Below are 25,370 nucleotides of genomic sequence, written 5' to 3' on the forward strand. Positions count from 1 at the left end.
TCATCAGCTATACTCGGGCTCAACTCCGTGAAATATGAAATAGCCAATAGTTGAATTCATTGACGGACTTGAAAATGAATTTCCTCATCCTTTGGACTTGGATGTCGTTTTTTTGTCAGATGCATTGCTTGGAGCCTACTACATTGGGACTCGGAGCTATTGGTGCTGCTATAGGTAGTTATTGGTGGTATAAACGTGATGTATACTGTTACACCTATGATTCAGAGAAGGTTCATCAAACTGCTCGTAATTTGACATTTACTCTAAGTAAAGCTATATTTGGGCAGCATTTGGTTACTAAAATGGTTACAAATAGTTTGAAAAGTCATCTTCTTAAGGAGACCCCTAGGAAAGCCCTAGTTCTCAGTTTTCATGGTTTTCCTGGTACGGGGAAGAATTATGTTGCCAAATTTATTGCTGATGCCATGTATCCCGACACTGGATTGAAAAATCCCCACTTTCATCTCATTATTTCTACTATTCATTTCCCGATCCCTAGTCAAAGCTACGAATATAAATCTCAGGTTCAAAATTGGATTAAAGGCAACATAACCAATTGCCAGAGATCTGTGTTTGTATTCGATGAAGTTGATAAGATGCCTCCAAATGTAATTGATGGTATTAAGCCCTTCATTGACTTTCATGAGGATATTGACGGTATTGATTTCCGAAAGGCTATATTCATATTCTTAGGCAACACAGGTGCCAAAAAAATTAACGAAAGAGTCAATGAGCTTAGTTCCCAAGGTACAAAGCGAGAGGATATATCCTATGAAGCCCTTGAGAGCTTGGTATCCAAGGGCGCCTTTAATGAAGATGGTGGGCTAAAGAAAAGTAATATTATAGGACAACATTTAGTCGATCACTATATTCCGTTTCTGCCCTTGGAAAGGAAGCACGTACGCATGTGCATTGAAAAAGAACTTGGTGATAGAAATGAAAATTTACCTGACAGTAAAATAATACAAATCTTAAACTCGTTAAACTACTGGCCAGATAGAATAAATGGGCCTTTCTGTACGAGTGGCTGTAAAATGATTAGTAAGAAAATTGACATTATGCTCATGGATGGGTAGTTCTATCTCCTGATATATTAGGATATTATTCTCTCAGTTCTGATTTATAAATATCTGAATCATTATTGTCAATTAAATACACTGTACAATCATTTTTTGTATCAATAAACTGAATATATGTGTGACAAAAGTGAGATGCATACATATTGATGTGATCTCATAACAATGTTACTCATTACATATGTTCAAAATAGACATTTTTTTGTTTTCAATCCTCTTATTTCATCTAATATTTATAAAGGACTGAGACGTTGTATTGCCGTAATAAAAAATCTGTATTTATATTTAAAACTATGTTGCCTGATACTCAATTTTTTAATTTAAAATTGCATACACTTTTAGAAGAAATTAAATTATATATAATCCAATTTTAACTTGTTTAGCTACTCATTGACAGGATTTGAGGAGTGTTAATTTTAATTCATTTAAATTCTAATTTTCCATGTTGATTATTAGAAATTAAAACTGGTTAATTTTTAAACGAAAGGGAAATTGGGATTTGTTGTATGGTAAATGATTGTATGTTGTTCTATTTGTCTTTAAATATATTCTAAATCAGGGTCGTCAAACTCATTTAACATCGTGGGCCACATACGAGCGTTATGTGTTCGTTCATGACCGGGCTATTAAAATTATAGCGTACTTTGCTCTAAATAACTAGAGCATCTTGTATTTCCTTTGTTTAAATTAACTAATATTTTATTTAATATCACTTTTACAATACATTTCACTTAATTGCATAAAATTTTAATTTAAAAAATAAACTTTATATGAGATTTTATAAAGATTATGAAAAAATTAGGAGATTAAATTCCACATTTTAAGAAAATAAACAATAAGTAGACATTCATAAAGAGCTGCAATCTTTTTATCTGAACATTATCTACAAATTCAAATAGCAAGGCATGATTTTAAAAACTTGAATCAATTCTGGACCAGTTCTTGCAGGAGCAAGAATGAGTCATCTTGGCATCTTTTTACCTGAACGAGTACATCAACATCAGTTGTAATCTCCTGACTGCCTGTAACTTTTATAATGTCATTTAAGTGCTTATTGGTTATCTTAGAACTCAATTTTGTTTTATTGATATTCATACATGAGAAAAATGTTTCACAGAGGTAAGTTGTTCCAAACATCCATTGAATTTTAACCGCAACAGCTGTTAATTTAGGGGTACCTTGGTAATAGAGACTGATAAAATGTGTCCAGACCAACGGAGTTAAATTTATCCTTCAAATCTGCGTCACATTGCAGATCAATTATTTTCTAGTTGGATGTCGACCGGAAGATTAATGGCTTTAACTGCGAAAGGTGAGCTAAAAACTGAAAATTCCGTCTCAAGTTCACTAAATACCTAAAATCGTTTGTTAAAATATGCCAGTAATCCTACAATCTTGTCTCTGTATCGCTTCAAGTCTGTATTAGGTCGCCACTTTCCATTTGGGTGTCCCACAAAGCCAGCTTCAATTTAAATGCGTTTATTTTGTCATAAAACTATATGACAACTTTTTTGCGCCCTTGCAAGATTTTGTTAAGGCTGCTTAAGTGTCCAGTAATATCAAACAAAAATGCAAGATCCTGTAGCCATTCCTGGGATTGTAATTCCGGAACCCTGTTTCCTTTAATGTCCACGAAATGACTAATCTCCTCTCGTAGATCATAGAAATGCATCAACACAGCGCTTCGGCTTAATCATCTCACTTCACTGTGATATAGCAGGCTGTGTGTAATGTTCCTATCACGAAGAAAGGTATCAAACTGACGATGATTTAGCCCTCTGGCTCGGATAAAATTTAAAGTTCGAACAAGCACCTTCATAATGTGGTCCATTTTCAAGGACTTACAACACAGTGCATCCTGGTGCAAAATACAATGGAATGCCCAGAAGCGATCTCCTCTATTGTATACATTGTAACTACGCGTGACCAGTCGACTCTCACTCTGTTCAATGCAGCTACGACAGACAAAAAAAGTATTCAGCTGTTTTTGTGTCCATGATGGGCACCAACTCAACAAATTCTTCAGTAACTGTCAATGTATTATCAACACTACGGATAAATATCGCCAATTGAGCCACATCCTTGATGTCAGTGCTCTCGGCAATTGCAACAGAAAATGCAATAAAACAACCAACTCTTTGCTTCAATTGACTGGTCAAATCTTTCGATAGTTCCGAAATCCTCTCTGCTATATTGGCAAAGGCTTGTCACTTCTCGGGACATACGAATTCAGACGCCTTCATCATGCATCTTTTAACAAAATTACCAACAGAGTACGGATTTGATGTTAATACTATTTCATTGGAAATTAGGTAGCTGGCCTTTGCTGAAGCTTCACTTACTTCTCGAATCTGGGCAAAGGTTGACTGCTGTTTCCTCAAACCCTCAAGAAATTCATCAGAACTTATCAGTTCTCATTTTTCCTTTTAATGAGTCATATTTTGTGCTGTGGTAACTTTCATAGTGGCGCCGAATATTATATTCTTTGCATACCGAAATATGTTGCAAAGACTCCAAGCACAATGGTTTACCTTGCTTTTCCGTGAAAAAATATGATGTGGTCCATTTTTCTTGAAAAATTCTACACTCCTTATACACTTTTTTCTTTTTTTAATAACGACACTATTGCTAATATGGGTGAAGCAGAGAAATAAAGAGAAAAGTTTGACTTACCATCGAATTAGGCGGAAATATATTCGAAAAACTTGCCAAAAGGGGAATATACAATAGAAAAAAAAATGAACCAAAAAAGAATGGAACAAAGATAAAGGATATTGTTTCAATTTTGTACATAAGAATTTAAAAATAATTAGAATTTTTTTGTATCTTTTATGATTATTTTTCCCTTTGCAATTATCCTTAGGGACTGATTGAGCCTCATTGCGGACCAGTTTCGGCCTGAAGGACGTATCTTTGACATTCCTGCTCTAAACTATAAAACATTTAAGTAAATAGATAGCCTTTGATATACTTAATTGATATTCCAAGGCAATGGTTGTAAATTAATTTATTACTAATTTTACGTCATGATGAGCCATAGCTGTAATAGTGTTTTAGTATTCCTCATCAAGTAGAGGAGAAGGAACAAGCTGTCACACTTTTTATATTTTCAATCACTAAAATCCGTAAATCGACGTTATATTTAACTCATTGATACTTCAGTGCCTTAAATATAAATTTGCATTTTTATGCAGTAGTAAGTTTAAATTTGTTTGTTTTTTCAAATGTGGAAACTTGCCGGTCAAAGTAATCCGAGTAGTAACATTATAACTTAATTCATATCAATAATGCTGATTTAAAGGGTCATGGAAAACATTTATTCTTATTCGATTAGTTATAATTTATCCATGATTTTTTTATGAATCGTTCATCAACTTAAAATTCCTAAATTTTAGAGGAAAATTATGAGTAATACAATATTATTTCAGTTTAGACAACCAGCCTAGCTCATGTCAGTTTATCTCGTCATGATTTGCGAATAAAGTAACCGATACAATACTAAAGTAACTTAATACAATATATAAACTCATTAATTGTATTATGAATTTGTTAATAATATACTAAGATTATATTCATGAAGAGAAAATTTACATAAGGTCAACTGTTATGAAAAATTATTATTTCTTGATTGTAGCTGACAATAATAGAATTGAAACAAGAAATTTTGATTGAAAAGTATGGATATCTAGAGGCTCTATAATAAACCCATTTCCTCAATAAAGTCTTTGCGGAAATCTTTCTCAGTCTTCCCTGTCTAGAAATTATAGTAAAAGGGTAATTTAAAGGGAATAATATGAAAAAAAGTGTCTTTGACCTCGCCTTTATTCAATAATGTATAACGTCATTGGAAGCATTTTTCGTGTATTTATTTTTTCATGATAAAATCTGCTTGTACAAGTTACAACTTGAAGATAACATAGTTAAATTCTTTTTTTATTGTAATGCATTAGAGCTAATTCATAATAACACGTACAACAGCATAATGCTGAGCTGCAATTAATTATTTTTAATAAGGATGGACAAGAACAGAAATAATTCTCAATGATGGGCGTGAAAATTATTAATATCATATTACAAATTAAATAAAATATAATTTCTAAACAAAAATACGCTTCCCGGGTTCCTACAGCTTTGTTAAAAAAATGATTAAATTAAGAAAGAAATTGTAGAGCTTAATAATTTTTTTTTTTTTATAAAATATAATCAATAGACAGAATTAATCCACCGGATGACGTCATGAGTTTAAAAAAGAAGAAGTGAGAATTACACAGATACACAGACGTACGTACATATATATGTTATGTACATGTTGCGATTTGTACAAGTTACAACTTGTACTAGCAAATTATACAAGTTGCTGCTAGAAAATGAGACGAATAATTTTAAATAAAGAATTTACATTACTTGGGATGAGGATAATGTAATAATTGAATATTTTAATACAAATTAATAAAATATAAGTATTCTATGACACATTATCAAGCTCAAATGCCCATTTATTACTTACGAATACATAATAACAATGAAATGATAATTAATAATTTGTAATGGGAATGATCAATCTTGTACATTGTAATGAAATAATGCATTTTGAGACGAATAAATTGCAACTTATACAATCTTCTTATACAAGTTGCAACTCATACATACTTTGTAACTTGTACACAATATATAAAATTACAGTGCTTAAAAAGAAGAGAGAGAGAGGAATTTTTTTTCTATTAACTCTGGCTATGAATTTATTAGTCGTGAAGGGAACGGCAATTCCTGATTCTGTGAAATTGTTATAAAATTTTGTGATTTTTAAAGAATGGAGAATTAAATGGAGTCTGACGATTCTTCTACGACTTCTTCCTGCCCACCAACCATGGATTTCCCTCTTCATGGTGGCGAAAGAATGGAAGGAGTCTACCACGAAGTTACATATCTTAGTCCCGTTCCGATGAAAGGATCTCTTACTGTAACGAATTATAGAATCTATTTTCGTTCTACGCACACTTCTGCACAGCCTCCACTCATTTTGGATGTTCCTTTAGGATTTGCAGCCCGAGTAGAGAAGGTTGGAGGGCAACGGACTGCTCGAGAAGGAGCTTATGGACTAGAGATAGCTTGTAAAGACATTCGTAGCCTCCGATTCGCTTTATCTAAAACGGATCCTCGGAAAGATGTCTTTGAAACTCTTCGCAGGAAATGTTTTCCCCTTTCTTATGATCCGGATGCTGGAGGACTTTTCGCATTTCAATATCAAGGCAAAATAACTCAAATATCCGCATTCATCTCACTTTTATGTTATTAAATTCTAGGATTTATTTAACCCTCTTAATAAGGTCAATTAAAAAAAGAGTTACTTCAAGTTATATAAAAGTCTTTTAGTTCTTTTCTTTTTACTTTTTAATAAAAAGCAGCAATCTATAATTTGTAATTAATTAATGCATTGTGTAAGGTTGCTTTTTCATTTAAATATACCTACATAAAATGTGATGAATGTGCATATGTACATATTGAGTTCCATTTTTTTTTTTTTGCTTAAAAAAATAGTCAATGAAGGCCGTGATTACCGTTTTGACGATGGTTGGCGAGTATATGACCCTGTTTCAGAGTATCGTCGTCAGGGGCTTCCCAATGAGGCCTGGAAAATATCTAGAATTAATGAGAATTATGAAATATGTGATTCATATCCTCGAATTTTGGGCGTTCCTTCGGGTGCAACGGATGAAGAGCTTCGTGAAGTTGCCAAGTTTCGATCACGTGGCCGCTTTCCTGTTCTAAGCTGGATGGACCCGGAGTCCTTGGCTACTATATGTAGGTGTGCTCAGCCTCTAGTTGGAGTTGGAGGGAATCGGAATCGCACTGACGAACTCTATGTGCAGATGATAATGGATGCTAATGCTCAAAGTCATCGAATATGGATTATGGATGCTCGACCTAAAGTAAATGCTATGGCTAATATACTTTATGGTGGAGGATATGAAAATGAAGACTTCTATGATAATGCTGAGCTCGTATTCTTGGACATTCATAATATTCATACTATGAGGGTATCACTTCGTAAAGTAAGAGATGTGAGCTTCCCAGTTATTGACGATGGGCGATGGCTGAGTAATGTGGATAATACTCATTGGTTGGATCATTTATCCTCAATTCTCTCTGGTGCTGTACGTATTGCGGGAAAAGTAGAGAATTCAAAGACGTCCGTAATTGTTCATTGTTCTGATGGCTGGGATAGAACATCTCAACTTACAGCATTAACAATGTTGATGTTAGATCCCTACTTTCGATCAGTGACTGGATTCCAAGTTTTAATAGAGAAGGAGTGGTTATCCTTTGGGCACAAATTCGCACATCGCATTGGTCATGGTGAAGACAAACCTAATGACAATGATCGATCTCCAGTATTTCTACAGTTCATTGACTGTGTGTGGCAGATCACAAATCAATTTCCACATGCTTTTGAATTCAATGAATACTTCCTGACAATCATCCTTGATCATTTGTACTCTTGCTTATTTGGGACTTTCTTGTATAATAGTGACAAAGAGAGGCGAACAAATGGGCTCAAACAAAAAACTAAATCTATTTGGTCTTTCATCAATAGCCAAAGAGAGCCCTTTTTAAATCCATCCTATAATCCAGAAAAACAAAAAATTCTTTTTCCAGAGCCTGGAGTTCGTTATTTACGTCTCTGGACAGGTTATTACTGTCGATGGAATCCTCGCATGAGACCTCAAGACTCTATAAGGAAGAAACAAGTTCAAAACGTAAGTGTGAAGGAACAACTCAGGTCTAAAGTAGAGGGACTTCGTAAAGAACTTGAGTCTAAGAAAAAAGTATATAAAGATGATGCATCTGTTGTTCATTCGGGTCATCTATCTCTAAGTAATAATATGACTAACCCCTCTGGAATTGGAACAACTCCTTCTGTTTTGAGTAAATACGAGCCTAAGGTTAAGGATAAAGTCAGAGTATCTGAGCCATTAAAACACTGTTTATTATAGAATTATTTCCCTCCTGTAGTTGAACCAACCCTCGTTAACCTTTAGATATTCATCATCTCTTCTTACACAAGTTTATAAACTATATATTATTCATTAATTAAGGAGATTATCTAAATACATACATATTTACATATATGTTGCAACATTAATATAATTATGATAAAATAAATGAGACCATCATCTACAAATAAATATTAATATAATTCATAATACTTTATAAACTTTCTTATAAATAAAAAATGAATTTATGAACGTTTCATATGCTTACTATATAATATTACACAATATTCATAAGTATTTTTTTTAACTGAATTGGTCAATTTTTATTTACTATATACATATTTATCTATTTGTTATTTACTAAATGAATAAAAATCCGGTATTTATATAAGCTATCCATAATGGATACTAAGAAATATTGTGGTGTCATATTAAATCGGTTCATTTATTTCGGATATTTAACATTGAGGTATACATAATTTGCTTCTTGTCAGTAGTTTACATACTTCAGGGGATAATTACTAATTCAGATCTTACAAATACAGCATTGAAACCTCAAATTTGACCAAGCTTTTATTGTTTTTATTGCAGAAATAACATATAGTTGAAATTATAAACAATACTTATTTTTAATTATGAGTGAAAACATAATCATGAAAAGGGAGAAATTCTAACTGAAAGCAAAGCACCGAAGTGGCAGATATTGTAGTGCTGTTTGTTGTCTACTATGCCTAGGGTTGAGATATATTCGCTTCTCATACTTTCCTAAACGCAATCCAGAGCAGGGTGGATTATGACCAAAAACTGTAAATACGAAAAATCAAGATAGTTCTGATTGGTATCATGTACCTTATGCTCTCATATGTGGCTTCCACTTCATATAAAATGAGCCCGGTAATATAATAATTATCATCAAGATTATGTTTTCACTATATTCACAACATCTAAAAGAAAAGCAATGACATAAACAGATTTACAGCGTTACGAACACACTCGTAACAGAGGTCTTGGTCCTCTATAAATATAGAGGGTTGCTAATATAATACAATTGTTTTTCTGGTATAGATTAAGTTTTTTTTATTATTAAAATATAATCAGACTTGCTTTTTACTATAAACTATTTTACGTCCAGTATTATTGGTTTAATTGCATTAAATTTGATGACAAACCCCAAATAATTCGTTGATAACAAATTTAAACCAATCAAGATCCCTCAAAAATTTACAAAGCTATGGTGACATTTCAGTTGTTTAAGGAGACTTATTTAAACACAACTTCATGTTTAATTAATTAATTATATTTCTAACATTAATTCTAAGCTGTTTTTGGAATAACTTGATTTAAAAAAAGTACTGTATAAAGGAGCTGAACTACAACCTTTCATATAAAACTGCCCTTAATAAAGAGTAGCAAATTTGGATAAAATTGAAGACTAATAAATCAGTTATGCTAATTAATTCGACTTTGATATCCATGACAAGAAAACCAATTATTTTTCAATATATATGCCAAATATGAAGTAGCCCAAGTTGAGCTTTGGTTGCACAAAAATTATTTTTTAAATAATTGAATTACATTGAGAACTCATTGACTGACCAAGTAAAGGAAATTATTTTTAGTATTGTACTTAATGAGAAATATTTTCCTCTTATATGAGAAACACAACAACGACAATCAAATTAATTATACGCTATTATTGCACAGTTTTATCACAAATAATAATATTTCTTAGATAAATTTAATTGATTACTTCTAAAATATTTTTAGTCTGAATTGAAAGATTTATCACTTAACTACTGAAATGCAGGAATAATTATACAGATCCTGTGAGTGTGAGCTGTATCAGATCGATTGGATAGATTCATAGAGAAAGAAATACGTGTATATATATAAACATATTAAATTGCTATCCTAGTGATAGGACCATTGAGAAATAAATTTATCTATGGTCCTAGCCTAGAGGCAATTCTTGTATATCAAACCAATGAGTTCTACTAATATCTATAGTATAACAAAGGTTAATAAAAATACAAGGTTAAACCATAACGCGTATACGACTAATGTTTGACTTCCACCGCGCTTTTTAATATTGACGTCATAGTGTATGAGTGGCTGCGTGGTTTGTTAAAATCTGTTTTTCTTGCCGACTAGTCGGTACGATACATTAATTTGAAAATTCTAGCAATAGTAACGTCATAGACTATGAGTAGTTGTGTGTTTTGTCTTGCAATTCTAGCAAGCCCAATTGCATGATATTCTAACCTTATACTTCTAATAACTTTGGAGTAGAACAAGGCCCAGGCACTGAACCTCATGTAAGAAAAAGTGTATTTTTTATATTTTAAAATCTGTAATTTTCTACGAACACTACCTAAATACGGAAGTAACGGACCGGAGGCAAAGCTAATAAAGGAAATGATTAGATTGGAAGTACACTGAATGACAATTGTAAGGGATTACTTATTTAAAAGGATGTACATAGACAGATAATAAAATATATGAGTGGTGATAACATAAAAACAAGCTAGGATTTTTTTGATGAAAGAGAGAAATAAGTTTTTTACTTCAATCAAAAACTGAAGGGATTTTTTAAAAGAGTCAAATACAATATTAAACCAATGAAAAACTGTACAACTAGTTATTAATATGATTGATATATGTTTAAATTTTTAAATAAACATATTATATACAATGACGTCTCAGTATCTTTTATAATCAGTGTTACCAAATATCCGATTTTTATCAGGTTAAGTTAACCTTAAAAACCGTGGCTCCTAAGAACTTAATCACTTTTATGAAGGAATATAAATTATAATACTCATATCAACGGATACATTTATCATACTGTCGCAATATTAAGAAAAAGTATCCCAGTTTGCTTTTATGTTATCGCCACACATATTATATAAAAGTTTAACTCTTCTTGGTAAAGGTACATGCATTGTCTGTTGTTAAAAACTAATTCCTACGTCATATATATATTAAAGTTAATTAAAAGACGAGAATACATAACGTTAAAGGACTCTAGGCCAGTGGTTCTAAACCTGGGGTCGATCGAATTAAGAAGGATTCGGTGAATATTCAAATGAAACTAATGGGGTTCAGTACCACCAACAAGATTAAGAACCAGTGTTTTAGGCACTCTAAAGGACCCTGGAGTCCTTTACATAACACTACCCTCACTCAACTCAGGGATAAACTGTAGTATTATACTACAGTTACTATAATCCATATATGATATACTGTATATCATATAAGGATTGTGCTGATTTTTGTAGCCACTATAGCAAGAACCCAATTTTTTATTTATTTTCATTTATATTGCGTACATCGTTGGGAGAGGTTGTGTGCATGTGAGCTCTCTTAATAATAATTTTTATTTTATGATTCTGTACTTATTTGGTACTAATTCAACGTATAATAAATTTTTGACTGGTTGTGTCCCGAGATGTAGAAGTGGCTATCGTATGATGGAAGGATCTGAACATCATTTGGATTCTACAACCACCTAACTCAAGTACCGCTTACATATATTCCCAAAGAATAAAGAACTGAAGAATAAGTGGATAAGAGCCATACGCAGGATAAATTTTGTCCTGACTAAATATGCTCGTGTTTGCAGTCGTAATTTTCACGAATCATGCTACTCAACAGAACGAAGAGACTCGAATACTTATAGAAAACATCTTGACTTAAAGCGTGAAAAACTTATGACCGATGCAGAGCCAACTATTTTTTCCGATTCTCCTGAATATTTATCCGTCTTACCTACACCCAAAAAAAGATCGACTTCACTATCAACAGCTAAAGCTAGGTAAGCTCATTATTAAATACTGTTTAGAATATCAATTTAATTCAACAATTTTATTATTTTCAGAGTCAAAGGGAGAGAAAACAACTTTAAGACTTAAAGATTGAATCATTTTTGAAGGATGATGAGATATCTTCATTCGAAGAAATTAAGGATAAAATCGACATTACATGTTTACTTGAATATACTCATGACATCTACGAGGGAGACTTTGCAATATTCTTTGCCATTACGATTCATTCTGTTGTACCTAGATTCAGTTATGGAATCAAAATATCTAAAAAACCCAAAATCCAAAAATTTGATATATTTTTGAATGAGTTGATAGTTTCAAAGGAAGAAGTAAATCACATATGTGCATCGGAGAGTGTTGGCAAATTTTCAGAAATCTATAACATGCTTGCATTCTTCAAAAAATAGGCATGTTACATCTCCATTATCGAATATTACTTTGGTAAGTAAACTAATACAATCATCACTAGAAGAAGAATCCATATCGAATGACCATCTGGAATTCATTTTTCAACAACTTGATTTGCATTTACAACATCCTAAAGGAAAGATGTATCCTAAGCTCCTTGAAATATCTACTTTGTGGTTAAATACGAGTCCAGCTCTTTACAACTTAATTCACGAATCAGGACTCATCCAACTATCTGCTGTCAACCATTTAAAGAGATTGACAAATATATTTGAAGTCACAGGTGGCGTAAACAATTCGACAATTGAATTCCTATCTTTAAGAATGAAGACTTTGGATTCGAAGGACATATATCTATTATAATTGATAAGGTTTACACAAATCAAAGAGTAAAGTTTGCCGGAGGGAAATTTTTCAGATGTGAAAAGAGTGGAGAATATTCAAAAACTTTATTGTACTTCATGATAAAAAGTGTCATAGGCTGGTATAATATGGTCGCTATGATTCCTATTACCAAAGTTAGTTCTTCTATTATAAAGGAATACTATATGAAAGTGCTCAGCGTTGTTACACAAATTGGGTTTGAGACGGTTGCAACTATGGCGGATGCTCATCCGGCTAATAGGATGTTTTTTCCAGATGAACATGGAAACGGAACTTCCGGTGAATATATTTTAAATCCTTTTGCAAATAACCAGCAAAAGATTTATCTTCTCTTCGATCCCTTCCACATTTTTAAAAACTTTTACCATCAATTTCATCAATAGAAAGTTATTAGTTTGTCCATTTTTTGAGCAGGACAATATGCATGCAGAATTTGTGCATGTCAAGGAAGTTTTCGAGATGAAAATCGGCCTTGGAGGGAAATTTGCTCTTAAACTTTCTCAAGAAGTGATTTCATCTCAGCCTATCGAAATATCTAACGTGTACTTTTGTGTGAGGTTTGTTGCGTCTTGACGAGGGAGAGACGCAAGTTTATTTATAATAGGAGAGATCCAGGATGACCGGGAGAGATGAGAGGAAGAAGGACGTGGAGGAATGATACTACACTAGATCATGTGTGTTCTAATTATACTCTAAATATATTTACAAGAGACGACACTATTTATAATACATAAAACTCAGTACTTAAATACATAAACGAATATACAGGAAGATCAAAACCAGAAAGGACATATTAAATACATAACATCACCCCCCAAGCACCAAATCCATGGCGGTGCTTAAACAGGTTCCTCTCCATGAACAGCAGCCTATAGATCCGCTCCATCCATGTCCAGGCGAGGACAAAGCATTCTTCCTTGTATTTTAAAAGTTTATCTCCATAGACGTGCCGTGCTCTCAGCACGCGCACCGGAGAAAGGAGGGCAATACTCCTCATAAAGGTTTTAAGGACCCGAGCACCTTGCTCGTCCCTGGGAGAAATAACATTCACCCTTGTTGAAGTTTTAAGGACCCGAGCACCCTACTCGTCCCTGGGAGAAACAACACTCACCCTTGTCGAGGTTTTAAGGACCCGAGCACCCTGCTCGTCCCTGGGAGACATCTTGCTCGATGTACCCTCATCCAACTCGGGATGATCCACAAGAGAGACCGTTCCACATCCATCAACCAATGATGTGAACGGGAGAGTAGGAACAGAGGAGAACCAAAATTGTGTAGGAATAAATCCATTGTTAATTATGTGGTCCCTCACCCGGACACACACTTCACTTCTTGAAAGTGACCAAGGTTCTCTTCCTTCCTCCACGAGGCCCAAACATAGGCACAGTCCATATTGCTCCGCCTTCCGCAAACGAACGAGCGTTCTCCCTATCGACGAAAAAGGGCTACCCAACTCCAACAGGGCTAGCTTCGCCGACGATCCCACAGCAGGGAGGTCACGTGATCCTGATCCCATCCTCGTCGCCAATGTTGCGTCTTGACGAGGGAGAGACGCAAGCTTATTTATAATAGGAGAGATCCAGGATGACCGGGAGAGATGAGAGGAAGAAGGACGTGGAGGAATGATACTACACTAGATCATGTGTGTTCTAATTATACTCTAAATATATTTACAAGAGACGACACTATTTATAATACATAAAACTCAGTACTTAAATACATAAACGAATATACAGGAAGATCAAAACCAGAAAGGACATATTAAATACATAACAAGGTTATTTCGCGAATCAACAATTAATGCTCTTCATCACTATGCAATCTGAAAGCCCTCAAAAGAATCCTTTAAAGAAGCAGCTGGAGTTTTGAGAAGATTTTGGAAATGTGTCAATGTTTCCTTCAATATGACTCATGTCTCCAAAAGAGATTATTCCTTAAGGAGTATCAAAAAAGGATCATCGGGAGCAAATAATTTTTTTTTTTAAATTATTCGATCTTTGTTAAAGAAATGGGAATTATCAACAAAACAGCGAGGTAGGATAGGACTTATCCCGGGAAGATTTCACGCTGCATATCAGACATCGATTGGACTAAGTGAACTTTAGGAATATCTTTTGGATGAAAAAGATGCACAATTTGTTCTTCTGAGGAAAATTAATTCTAATCCCATCGAGAGGAGGTTTCTATGGTCTAGACAATTAGCTGGAGGTAATTATTTTATAAGTACTTCTCAATTTTTGGAAGGAGAGAAAAAAGTTATCATATCTTTCTTACTAAAATCACAAATTAAGTCATTTAAAAATCTGAAGACAAATTTTACCATAAAAAAAGGACCAAAATAGAATATCTAAAGAAGTAAAATTCAATGTTATCATTGATCCCTTCGGACTGTTTTGTGGATTTACATGAAGGAATATTATATTATCTCAGTGGATATTGCGCCTATTCTCTGCTTAAAATTTGAAAAAGGATTGTTGTTTAACATTTTTGTCCGTTAATGGAGATTTAAGTGTTCAGTTTGAAGATGATTGACCTGAACAAAAAGTATATAAAAAGTTTTTTTAACAACATCAATAGAGGTGAACTCCGTAAGCCCAGTAATTTAATATACCTATTATTTAGTCATAAATATGTTTTATTTACTTTCGAAGTTAAGAAACAATCAATTCTTTATTATCTTTGCTGGACCCAAAATCTGTGTTTTTAGAGGTTGATAAAGAATTATTTTTTCTTCCTCAGATATGACTTGGCTAAGTATGCTGTCCTCATTACCATTCTGTGTGAACTTTTTTTTATTCGAACATGTTCCATTTTCTTCAATCTTTTTGCTAAGAACTTTGTTGCTGAGTGTAATAATAAAATATACGAAAACAGAAAAAGGAAATTTCAATCTAGATCATCTTCAAAAAAATTTATTTCTCTGTCTTGATATTTTCATCTTTTTTCTCAATGTAATAGTTTTTTATATGTATTATTGTATCAAAGTCTATATGTATTATTAATAGTTCTTATAGTTACTTGCTGCATTGATTAGTATTTATGTAGTTAACTAATGATAAATATATTTATTTAAATATTCCACAATGATTATTTATTTCATTTCATTTAGGGTAAGGCCTATACTTTTTTTATTAAATACTTAGCACGTACATCTCTACTCTGTGGACCGCTGACTGTAAAAGCGCGCTCCAGAAAGTGGCTGATAGTCTTAAAAAGGAATATGAAGTTTTTATAATTAATATTATTAGGACGGGTAATCGTTTTTATTAGACAATAAAAGAGAATTCAAGTAATACATTAACATGTACATAATTAAGTGGAGCCTGATTGAAGCTTAGAAATCTTTCTTGAAGAGGACTTAACATTCTTAGCTGTATTCTGATTTGAAGTCCTTTTTCTGCTCCCTTGACGGACCACATAATTTAGTTGACTGACCAAATTTTTGCCCATCACATTAAAGAGAATTAGTGAAATCTTGCCGACTACTCCATTTGTGACCTTGTACGCAAGCAATAACATTCATAGCTTCAATAGCTGAATCAGAACTATCCAGTATTTCCCCCCGAAAAGTAATTACAAAAGAAGCTCTTGGATTCGAGGTGCTAGGAAGGGAATCCTTTCTTTCCTGTACGTTGGTGATGAAGCTAAATAAAGAATGAGTGTAAAGACAAGTAAGAAATAGGATATCGGTTGGAGTTGAGGGCTCTCCTCTACTCATAATTTTTATCAACTTAGTCAAGTTAACTTGTTCCTCTTCGGATTCAGCCATCAATTTTATGCCAGTGTAGATGGAGAGTGACTGCCAACGAAAAGAGATCTGCATGATGAACACTTCGTTTGCTTATTGAGAGAATGCAATTTATCCAGCAATAAAATACAATGCATTACTTTCTTCAATGCTGCTCATTTTCTCTAGGTCTGAAGGCTCCCAAAAAATGGGAAGTATTTCAACTTTATTATCGTCTACATCAGCAATCACGTTCTTAATCTCATAGATAGCCGACAATCGAATTTTACGAGATACTTTACCCTGATTTTCTTTTCTGCCTCCAATAAAACAATTAACTCCACTTAGTTGTCTATATCAGCTGAATCTTCGCTCTATACTGTCAGTCTGGAACATGGTAAGCAATATATAGTCAAAGTCCTTATTCTCACTATCCAGCAAGTACTCAGCAAGATCTGCTGCAGCCAAACAAGTATGCTTAGTTGCCAAAAAAGTTTCTTTCGTGAGTCCTCTTTCACCACTATCTTCCCAAATAGTGAGTAAGTCGGCAAACTCTTTGAGAAAGGACATACCAGAACGAATTTCTTTTGTGATGGGGTTTTTTTAATATTGTTATTTTTCCTCAGCGCAACTTTTGGTGTTTTTACATTTAAGATGTTCCACATGGTCTGTACAAATTCAAGAAATTCAACTGTGTCCATGAACTCATGTCTTTCATTGGAGTAAAACTTAAGGGCTCCAATGTTTGATTCATGAAACAATAGAGTAAGCTAATTGCACGTTCGTCTTTTCCATTGCTGTCGGATGAAGAGACTTGAGAGGAAGTTTATGAGCTTGTCTTACTTTAAACGTGGATTCCTTGGGATAGATATCTTTAATGTGAGCAAAATTGGGACGTAAAAACGTTTTGGCACCCAGAGAGTTCAGCAGGATATTCAAGTATTCTTGCCCCTGAAAACAGTTATAGATATTTTTGAAATTGTGCACAGAATCAAAGAGGAGATGCACCTGAGATAATTATTGTGAGGAGAATTATGGATGTTTGAAGATGACCAGCTCAAAGAAGCTGCTAGTTAAAGTTCCTGTTGGGTTGGTGGTTATCGCCAGATAAGGCTACAACTATCAATCCAATTTGTCATAGCCCGTTCTACACCCTGGAGCACAAAACTTAGTCAGTATGAATGGAATTACAAAGCTAAATAAAGATGGCGTCCCCAAAATAACTAGTAGTTATTTCTAAGGATGATAATTTTGGTAAGAATAGAAAAGTGTGCGAGGAAAAGAGAAGAAATACTTATGGTATCATTGATTAAATAATATACATCTTCTTCTATCAATCAAGAAAGTTATCATTCCCGCCTTTATTATTCAATATTAATATAATATTTGATGTTGATGGTCGATAGAGATTTGAATAAAATGCCTGAAATAACGTCGCCTTCTGTCTGGATTTATGAAAATGGAGGCCCAGGAATTTGAAAAACACTTAGCGGATGAGAAACAGATGGTTTGTCGGATTTGTCGATATAAATGTGCCTTTAGTCCCTGTCTAGAACTACACGCTACTCATTATCCTCATCTCATATCAGGAGCATGGATATTCATCTAAAAAATCAAGTTAACGATGAATACATCCAGTCAGACTTTAACTCTGATCTCACAAAGATACTTAATAACCTTATCCATTGTTAATCATCTATGTTCAAAAAATGTATGGAGAAATACACGGGTAAACCTATCCCTTCCCCCCGAGGAACTATCATTAAATTAATGGAGGATGTTGGTACTGATGTAATTTATATAAATACATATAAAAATGTTTTGAGACATCCACACCAAACGACGATCAAGTTATCAGTAAAAAGTAAAGAATATTTACTAATTTCGAAATGGAACTCTGAATTTTGTATTATCTAACAGTAAGTATTCAATTTTTTTAAATCTAACCCTAAAATATGATTCTATTTTAGCTAAACATATCAAGAATTATGATACACAACTCACTAAAACTCGCTTGTTTCTTGCAATCTAAAGTTATGGCATATTTAACTGGATTCCGATGTCAGAAAAAGAAAATATTATTTGGATCAATCTATTATTTCAATATTCTGTATATATAATTTATTTTTATTAGTTATATGACTCCAATTGTTTAATTTTGTATATTTAACATAAATGTATGATGGTATATTTATTAGTATATAGATTATATTTAATTAAAGCCTTCTTTTTTTTAAACTTGGAACTTCAAATATATTTCGAAATACTCTACTTTGTCGTTTCATTAGCTATTATTCTAAGAATAAGGTTCATAATGAATGACAATTTCATGGAGTATGACGTTTTCAAATCTACTGTACTGTCCATTATACGTAGTATATCTTCATTAAACATTTTGCTAATAAATACTTTCGTTATACCCTCAAAAATCATGATAAAGCAGGCAGATGATAATCACATCAGTATTTTAAACAATTTCTTTTTTTCCCCCTTCTCCTTGCACGCGTTTTTTTCTACAATATTACCAACTTTACTTATTTCTTACCTAACACGTTGCATTGTTTTTTTTCCAATTTTTTGCAAGAGTTCCATTTTAAAATTCACCAGGAGGTCTTTGAAGAGGATGAATTGAGTTTTTTTTTTCTCTGACGAAGCTTCAAATTTCAAGATTTCATGCAATGATTTGTTAGTGCCCTTCTAGACGTCGAGAAATTGATAGAAATTCATAAAGTTAAATCGGAAGTTGGGACAGCTCAAACTGGTGGAGCAAAGGGAATACTCGTTTTTTTAGCCGGAAAAGGGGGCAAATTAACCTTGGACTACATGCAACAGATATTGATAGAACATTCAAGAGGAGGCTAAGAAGAGGTCATTATTGAATTCGGAATTTATTAAGTTTTTAGAGTTTACTCATAGGAAAAATATATATTCCATAATAAATTAAAAGAAATAAAGTATATAAATTATGTTTGAATTAGTGTTCCTTCTTTTCAACTTGTTTGCAGTAAAGTTTCTATTATATGGTGAAATCATGTATTTCTAGCTCCTGGTATAAGAGATTTAAGGTCAATTTTCCCTGAAAAAATTATTCATATTTAGTCTGTAAGAGGATCTTTGTGTCACCACTTATCAAATTCCATGGGAAAACTGGGTACCGAAAACAAAGATCCAGAAGATATATTAATAGACAATGGGAGCGAGTGGATCACTTCAATGAAACACGGAGGTGAAAATTATTTACTTATTTAAGGAGATAGGAAGAAATTGGGGTCTTAATAATGTAAAAGATATTTCGAAATGCATTAACATTACTCATCCTGCAATACCATTTCATTTCTTAAAATAAATAAAATTATAAATTGATACTAATAAATATAATTACTTAATAAAAAAAATGATAACATTAAATAAATATATTATAATGCGAAATGATGAATAAAAAATAAAATACACAATTAACATCTTCCTCCTCCTTAATTAAAATCAAGTCTAAGTTTCCCCTCATAAAGACTAGATTTTCAAAATTTTGGTAGTTAAGGGAAAATTTCTTATTTTTTTATGTTATAACTTATTTCAGTGGTTCCCAAAGTGGGGGTCGCAGTACACAAGGTGGGAGGGGGGTCCCGAGATGATTTATAATAAAGAAGAATACAATTGAAATTAATTTGAGTGAAACACAAATAATGATGAACGCACATTTTTATAAGTCTGTTCTGGATCACTCTTAAAAGTATTTCCTAGAATGTCCGTCTTTTCTTATCCCTCAATCACTACGGATCTGCAACGAGTCATTTAGTATCTATGGAGCTTGAAATAAGGATGCATAAGATATAACACTAAAACTAAAAAATATTTAGAGTCAATTTAACAGGATAAATCTCTTTTCTGAGTTTAATCTTGGATCTGTGTTGATGGATGGACATGTGGTGCTGAAGTTGTGACTAACTGTTCTTTACATGATCAATGTTGAGATATCTAAGCATAATTGGTGATGGAACCCTTGATATGTGATACATTTTTTTTTGGATAACGGCTCTTACTCACAATTGGAATTTACAATTCCTATATCAACTTCTATCTGGAGCCTTTTTACTGACGTCATGAATTGCATCATAATTGAAGAAGATTCTATTTTGGGGCTCAAAGTTGATATTTTTACATCATAAAATGGATAAATTTCCAATAAATCTTGATTAAACTCCATCAATGCCTTCATAAATAAAAAAAGACTCAACATTTACATTGAATACCAATTTATGTCAACAATCAATACTGATATTAAGATATAGTCAGAGTAATATGTACTGACAATCCTTACGAAGAGTAAATTTGTACAATTATTCTTTTTTGAGAGATTAGGGACTAGAAAGATTAGATATTAGATAAAAATATATTGTTCCTTCCATTGTAATAGTTTATCTTAATCTTCAACACGGAAAGACGGATGAATAACGATGTAATAACTAATAAATATTTTTAATACATTTAATAATATATAATGTAACTAGGCAATAGAGGAATATTTTTCTTCCTACTGAACACCTACCTAAAGTAACTATTCCATATTTTGCACAAGGTAGTAGAATTGTTTTTACATCTTGTGACTTAATATCTTTTCCTGCTTTAAATTTTACCTGTCGCAGTTTCTTGAAGAAGATGGCAGTTGATTTAACACTTTCTTTATTATGGACTAAAGCATAGACTATTGACTATTTATATAGTTATAAATTTGGAAAATACATCAGTCACAACCTGTCATAATCAGTTGTACCTGGGGTTTATATAAGTAGTATTTTGTGTAGGGAAAACAGTTATATGTAACTTGAGACTATCTGGAATGTGTGTGTAAGTAAAGGAGAATATATAAGTGGGGTTTGAGACAGTCTTTAATGTGTGACCTTATGGCGAACACCATTTATTCTATATATTCACAAAGCTTCAAATAAAATATATTCTGACTTCTTAATATATGTTTAAGTAATTATTTGACTGTAGCAACTCAGTAAATTAAAAAAATTAAACATTATATATTCAATAGGAGTAGTTACAAATGTCTCCTTGAGCTCCAAAAAACAATTGATTTGTTTTGGTTTAGAATAAGCCACACAAAAAAAAAAAAAAAAAAAACATGGCACAAATTTAATTGACTTGTTGGAACAATTCCGGTGAAATTTGATATTTTTGCAGTTCAATTTAACTCAAATCTAAAAAGACTTGTTATTCCTCGCATTTATTATAAATCCCATTATATTCAGTTGTACCAATTATTATATCTACATTATTTTTTGATATTTTGATAATAATTAAGCCTAATTTGCACGCTCTACAAAGAGTTAATTAAAATATTTTTATAATAGAAATCGTAGAAAAATATGCAAAGAATAGTAAACTAACATCTTCTCAATTATAGGAAAAAACAATCGTATATTATTTCTTATAATTGTCTCACATACGAACAAAGGAATTTTTTTTCTTTATTTATAACACGGTGTTACCTCGTTTATACAAAAATACCCTATGTATTTTGTTGTTAACTGTCGATTCCTTTGTCTCACTTGACTAGTGATGTATTTTTTGTGATTTTTTAGCTGGCTCGTTTTTTTTGCAATTGCTCATCTGAAGAAATAATTTTATTTTCCTTAGCAGTTATTATTATTTAATTCCTTAGTAGTATGATTCCTAAATAGATTCAATGCTTTTTCAAACCTGATTAAACATTGCGTTAGCTCATAAAAGACGAAGTGCAACACTCAGGATTTGTTGTGAAGTTATGATTGTAAGTCATTGTTGGACAATTTTCTTTGACGTGGAAGGTTGTTGTCTTTTAATAGTAAGTTAAGTGACATTTAAAAAACCTTAACGGGTGAATAAAGTTTTTGGACAGAGTTGGGAAACCTATCGGGGAAGAATTGAGGGCCCAATTTCGGACCTGGATCCATGTATTGGAGGAAGAGTAAATGAAGCTTTTCAAAAGTATAATCAGGGTTTGAATGACATTACAGTTGAAGATATGTCAAAAAGGGAAGAAAAGGTAAATAATGAATTCAAAAATGGAAAAATCTAATGGATTTAATAGAAAACTGATAAGAGTTAACCCAATGTGGGATAAAATAGTTTTGGATTGGAAAAGTAAAACAAATAAAAGCTTGAAGAGATTTGTTCATAAAATTGCAAACTTCGAAAAAAAAAATAGAAGTCCTAGGGCTTTCGGGAGGAGAAATTCTTCGATTAAACGATTGCAAAAGCTTGCCCCGTTTTTAGAGTTAGTGTGTAAAGAAATCTTCAAAAACATAGAATTACCAGATTTTATTAGTACGAGATTGTTAACTTTCAATTCAAAAAAGGGAAAAATAATCTTATTATACTTAACTATATGCCAATTACGTTGCTCATCACGACATACAAAATTCTCACGGGCATTCTGAACAACCGACTGGAGAAAGCGTTGGAATTTAACGTACCAATTAAGCAGAAAGGATTTATGAAAGGAAAATACGCGCAGGGGATTCCTCGTTCTATCGAAGACGCTATTGATACCATAAAACAAAAGGGAAGTGATGTCGTTATCTTGCTCGTTGATTTCGAAAAAGCCTTTGACTCCATATTTCACGAGTTCCTAAGGTATACTCCATTCCCATGTCTCATGTTCAGAGGTATACCAGATACGTGAAGAATTTATGTGGCCCTGAAAGAGGTACTATATTTCAAATAATAGAATGGAGACTCCCGTAGGAAAGGGGACTTGGGTCTCTCGAATATCGAAAGGGTATGGAAAAGATTGTATCTCAAATGACAAAAAAGAATTAGAGTTACTAACGATTTCTGGAACATGCGAATAAAACACGAATTCAATCGGATGAATGGATACCTCTTGAAAATAAAATATGAATGTGACCTAACGAACTTTTAAAGTGAGTGAACACACTGAGCTTTTATTGGGGACAATATCAAACTCATGGGCTTCCCTTCTAAAAGTACTTCTTCCTATACTAGGACCAGATGAGACAATACTTTTTTACTCCAGGATATGTTCGGAGGATTTCAGCTTTAAAAGACATCATCTGATTAACCTTGGGCAACCCCAGATTGCTAAGACCAAATCTCAAATTTTCATTTATCTGAAAAGAATAGCGTCAGTAAAAATAGGAACACTTAATATAGTTTATGGACCGACAACTTAATTTAACTGCTTTTAGAAGTATTGAATGCCTAATTTGTCGGTTTAACTTTGATGAAGATTTCAGAAGTATCATCTCCAAATATTTTGTTGAAGAAACACTATCAAAGGCTCGAGCTCCCACGCAACAAGGACGTGATAAATAATCTCAGTGTCTTAAGGGAAACCCCTTTATGAATCTGAAGGAGAAGTGTTTTCGGTACCAAATGATAACATCATCCTTATTTGTGAATAAATCGAAAAAGACTTTGCTCCTTCTGTAAATGAGAGGGAAAATTCAGGACATCTATTCTATTATTGCAAATACGTTACTTAAGTAAGCACTGTGATTAATGCATTGATCTGGGATGCGTACGGGATTGACCCAAAAAAATCATATTAGCTGGTGGGAAACAATCCAAAGGCCAAGGATGGATTTAAAATTGAAGCAATGATAGCGAAGGTGTAAAGTATGGCGCAAGGTCCTCCGAGTCAGCTCTGACTAGAGGTTTTTGACGATGTTTTTAAGCATCTTTTTTTGGAACTGGATCTACAGGTTGTTTTTTTGTCCCGTCGTTTTTTTGTTTTGTTCTTTTTTCTATTATCTTATTCTTTTATGAGTAGATGAGTAGTGGTAATGATTTGATTATTGTAAGTAATATTTAAATAATAATTAATAAAATTTTAAGATAGGTTGTTGTGGAGTATACATATGTGGATCGTTATTGTAATAAAAAAAATAAGTGCTATTTAAAACCTGATTAAACATTTGCGTTTGCTTTTTAAAGACGGAGTATAAACCTTAGGAGTTGTTCTGAAGTTATAATTGTAAGTTCTTGTTGGACTCAAAGTAGAGTTGGGGATCGATATCGGAGTATATATTGCCAATAACCTTGTTTACTTCATTCCATCCATCCTCCCTTGTCACCGCTGATCTTCTTCAAAACATTCCTCATATTGTCGAGGTTGCCATATTGATTTCAATTTTTTTTCTTTTCGATGAATAAACGATGTTTTTTTTTCATTATTTAATCATTGTATGTATTTTAACATCTCTCTAGAAGAAGGGTTTCGCCTATCTTTTGTGTAAGTTGATTTAAAAATGCATTATAAAATAAACATATATGAATTTAAATGTAATTTTATTATTTTCCCTGCACTAATTTATTTTGTATTACGTGCCTTTATTTTCAGGGTTCTCTTCATTTTTACTACTAAAATCTCGTGTTGAATACAAAGTGTATAATATATTATTATCAAATATACTTCCATTGTTCATTTATGTGAAATAAGACAACCTGCTATACCTATTTATAATTTTGGATTACGAAAACTATCTTATGTAAGTCTTAATAAAATCTTTTATGATCTACATATTTATGATTGATGTCAGTTTTTCAATAACTACTATTGATAGTCTATTCACAGAAATGATAATTAGACATGACCTTTCCATACAAGCTGCTGCTGCCATTACTAAAAGTGTCTTATTTGATTACAAAGTTATTACACCAGACCAAAAAAGTCCACTAATATCAAAAGGTAAAATTGGAAAGAAAATTTCAAACAATATAGAAGAAAAACAAAAGTTATAATTACATACAAAGAAGCCATATCCTAAATTGATTATCTCACTCCAGAAGAAAACACGTAAAATCAACGACTAGTTTTATACCTTCATTTTTTTCCGAACATAGAATTGATCAAAAATTGCGCTATATTGAAAGAAATTCGGCTGTTGTAAACATAGAAGCTCATAATAGAAAAACTTTTGCCCCATAGACTTGTTTCAATAGTATG

The 25,370-nt window shown here is 32.6% G+C and overlaps 2 protein-coding genes and 1 long non-coding RNA gene across 5 annotated transcripts; all 3 read left to right on the forward strand.

The window, feature by feature from the left end:
* The first annotated feature begins 74 nt into the window (after nt 1-74).
* On the forward strand, nt 75-1,273 carry Torsin (torsin family member). Its single transcript, XM_040711602.2, has one exon. It carries the CDS (start codon nt 75-77, stop codon nt 1,074-1,076), a length of 1,002 nt encoding a protein of 333 aa, XP_040567536.1. The 3' UTR covers nt 1,077-1,273.
* Nucleotides 1,274-5,743: 4,470 nt separating this feature from the next.
* Nucleotides 5,744-8,507, forward strand: LOC121117230 (phosphatidylinositol-3,5-bisphosphate 3-phosphatase MTMR2). Its single transcript, XM_040711601.2, has 2 exons — nt 5,744-6,325; nt 6,615-8,507. Exons 1-2 carry the CDS (start codon nt 5,899-5,901, stop codon nt 8,069-8,071), a joined length of 1,884 nt encoding a protein of 627 aa, XP_040567535.1. The 5' UTR covers nt 5,744-5,898; the 3' UTR covers nt 8,072-8,507.
* Nucleotides 8,508-11,084: 2,577 nt separating this feature from the next.
* On the forward strand, nt 11,085-15,766 carry LOC121117749 (uncharacterized). Of its 3 annotated transcripts, none has more exons than XR_005864237.2 (4): nt 11,085-11,144; nt 11,520-11,885; nt 11,949-13,244; nt 14,465-15,766. It is a non-coding gene; the product is annotated as an uncharacterized lncRNA (long non-coding RNA). The 3 variants fall into 3 exon arrangements; XR_005864236.2 differs by lacking the exon at nt 11,085-11,144 and adding an exon at nt 11,279-11,424; XR_005864235.1 differs by lacking the exon at nt 11,085-11,144 and having other exon boundaries at nt 11,431-11,885.
* The last annotated feature ends 9,604 nt before the right edge of the window (nt 15,767-25,370 follow it).

Source organism: Lepeophtheirus salmonis, chromosome 5, assembly GCF_016086655.4.
Source record: "Lepeophtheirus salmonis chromosome 5, UVic_Lsal_1.4, whole genome shotgun sequence".
NCBI classification, from domain to species: domain Eukaryota; kingdom Metazoa; phylum Arthropoda; class Copepoda; order Siphonostomatoida; family Caligidae; genus Lepeophtheirus; species Lepeophtheirus salmonis.

Bases quoted from the DNA above. Each gene is read 5' to 3' on its own strand.
- LOC121117230 (XM_040711601.2), top strand. From the start codon at position 5,899: ATGGAGTCTGACGATTCTTCTACGACTTCTTCCTGCCCACCAACCATG. The intron at 6,326-6,614 runs GCAAAATAACTC...TTAAAAAAATAG, and splicing joins TTTCGCATTTCAATATCAAG to TCAATGAAGGCCGTGATTAC.
- Torsin (XM_040711602.2), top strand. From the start codon at position 75: ATGAATTTCCTCATCCTTTGGACTTGGATGTCGTTTTTTTGTCAGATG.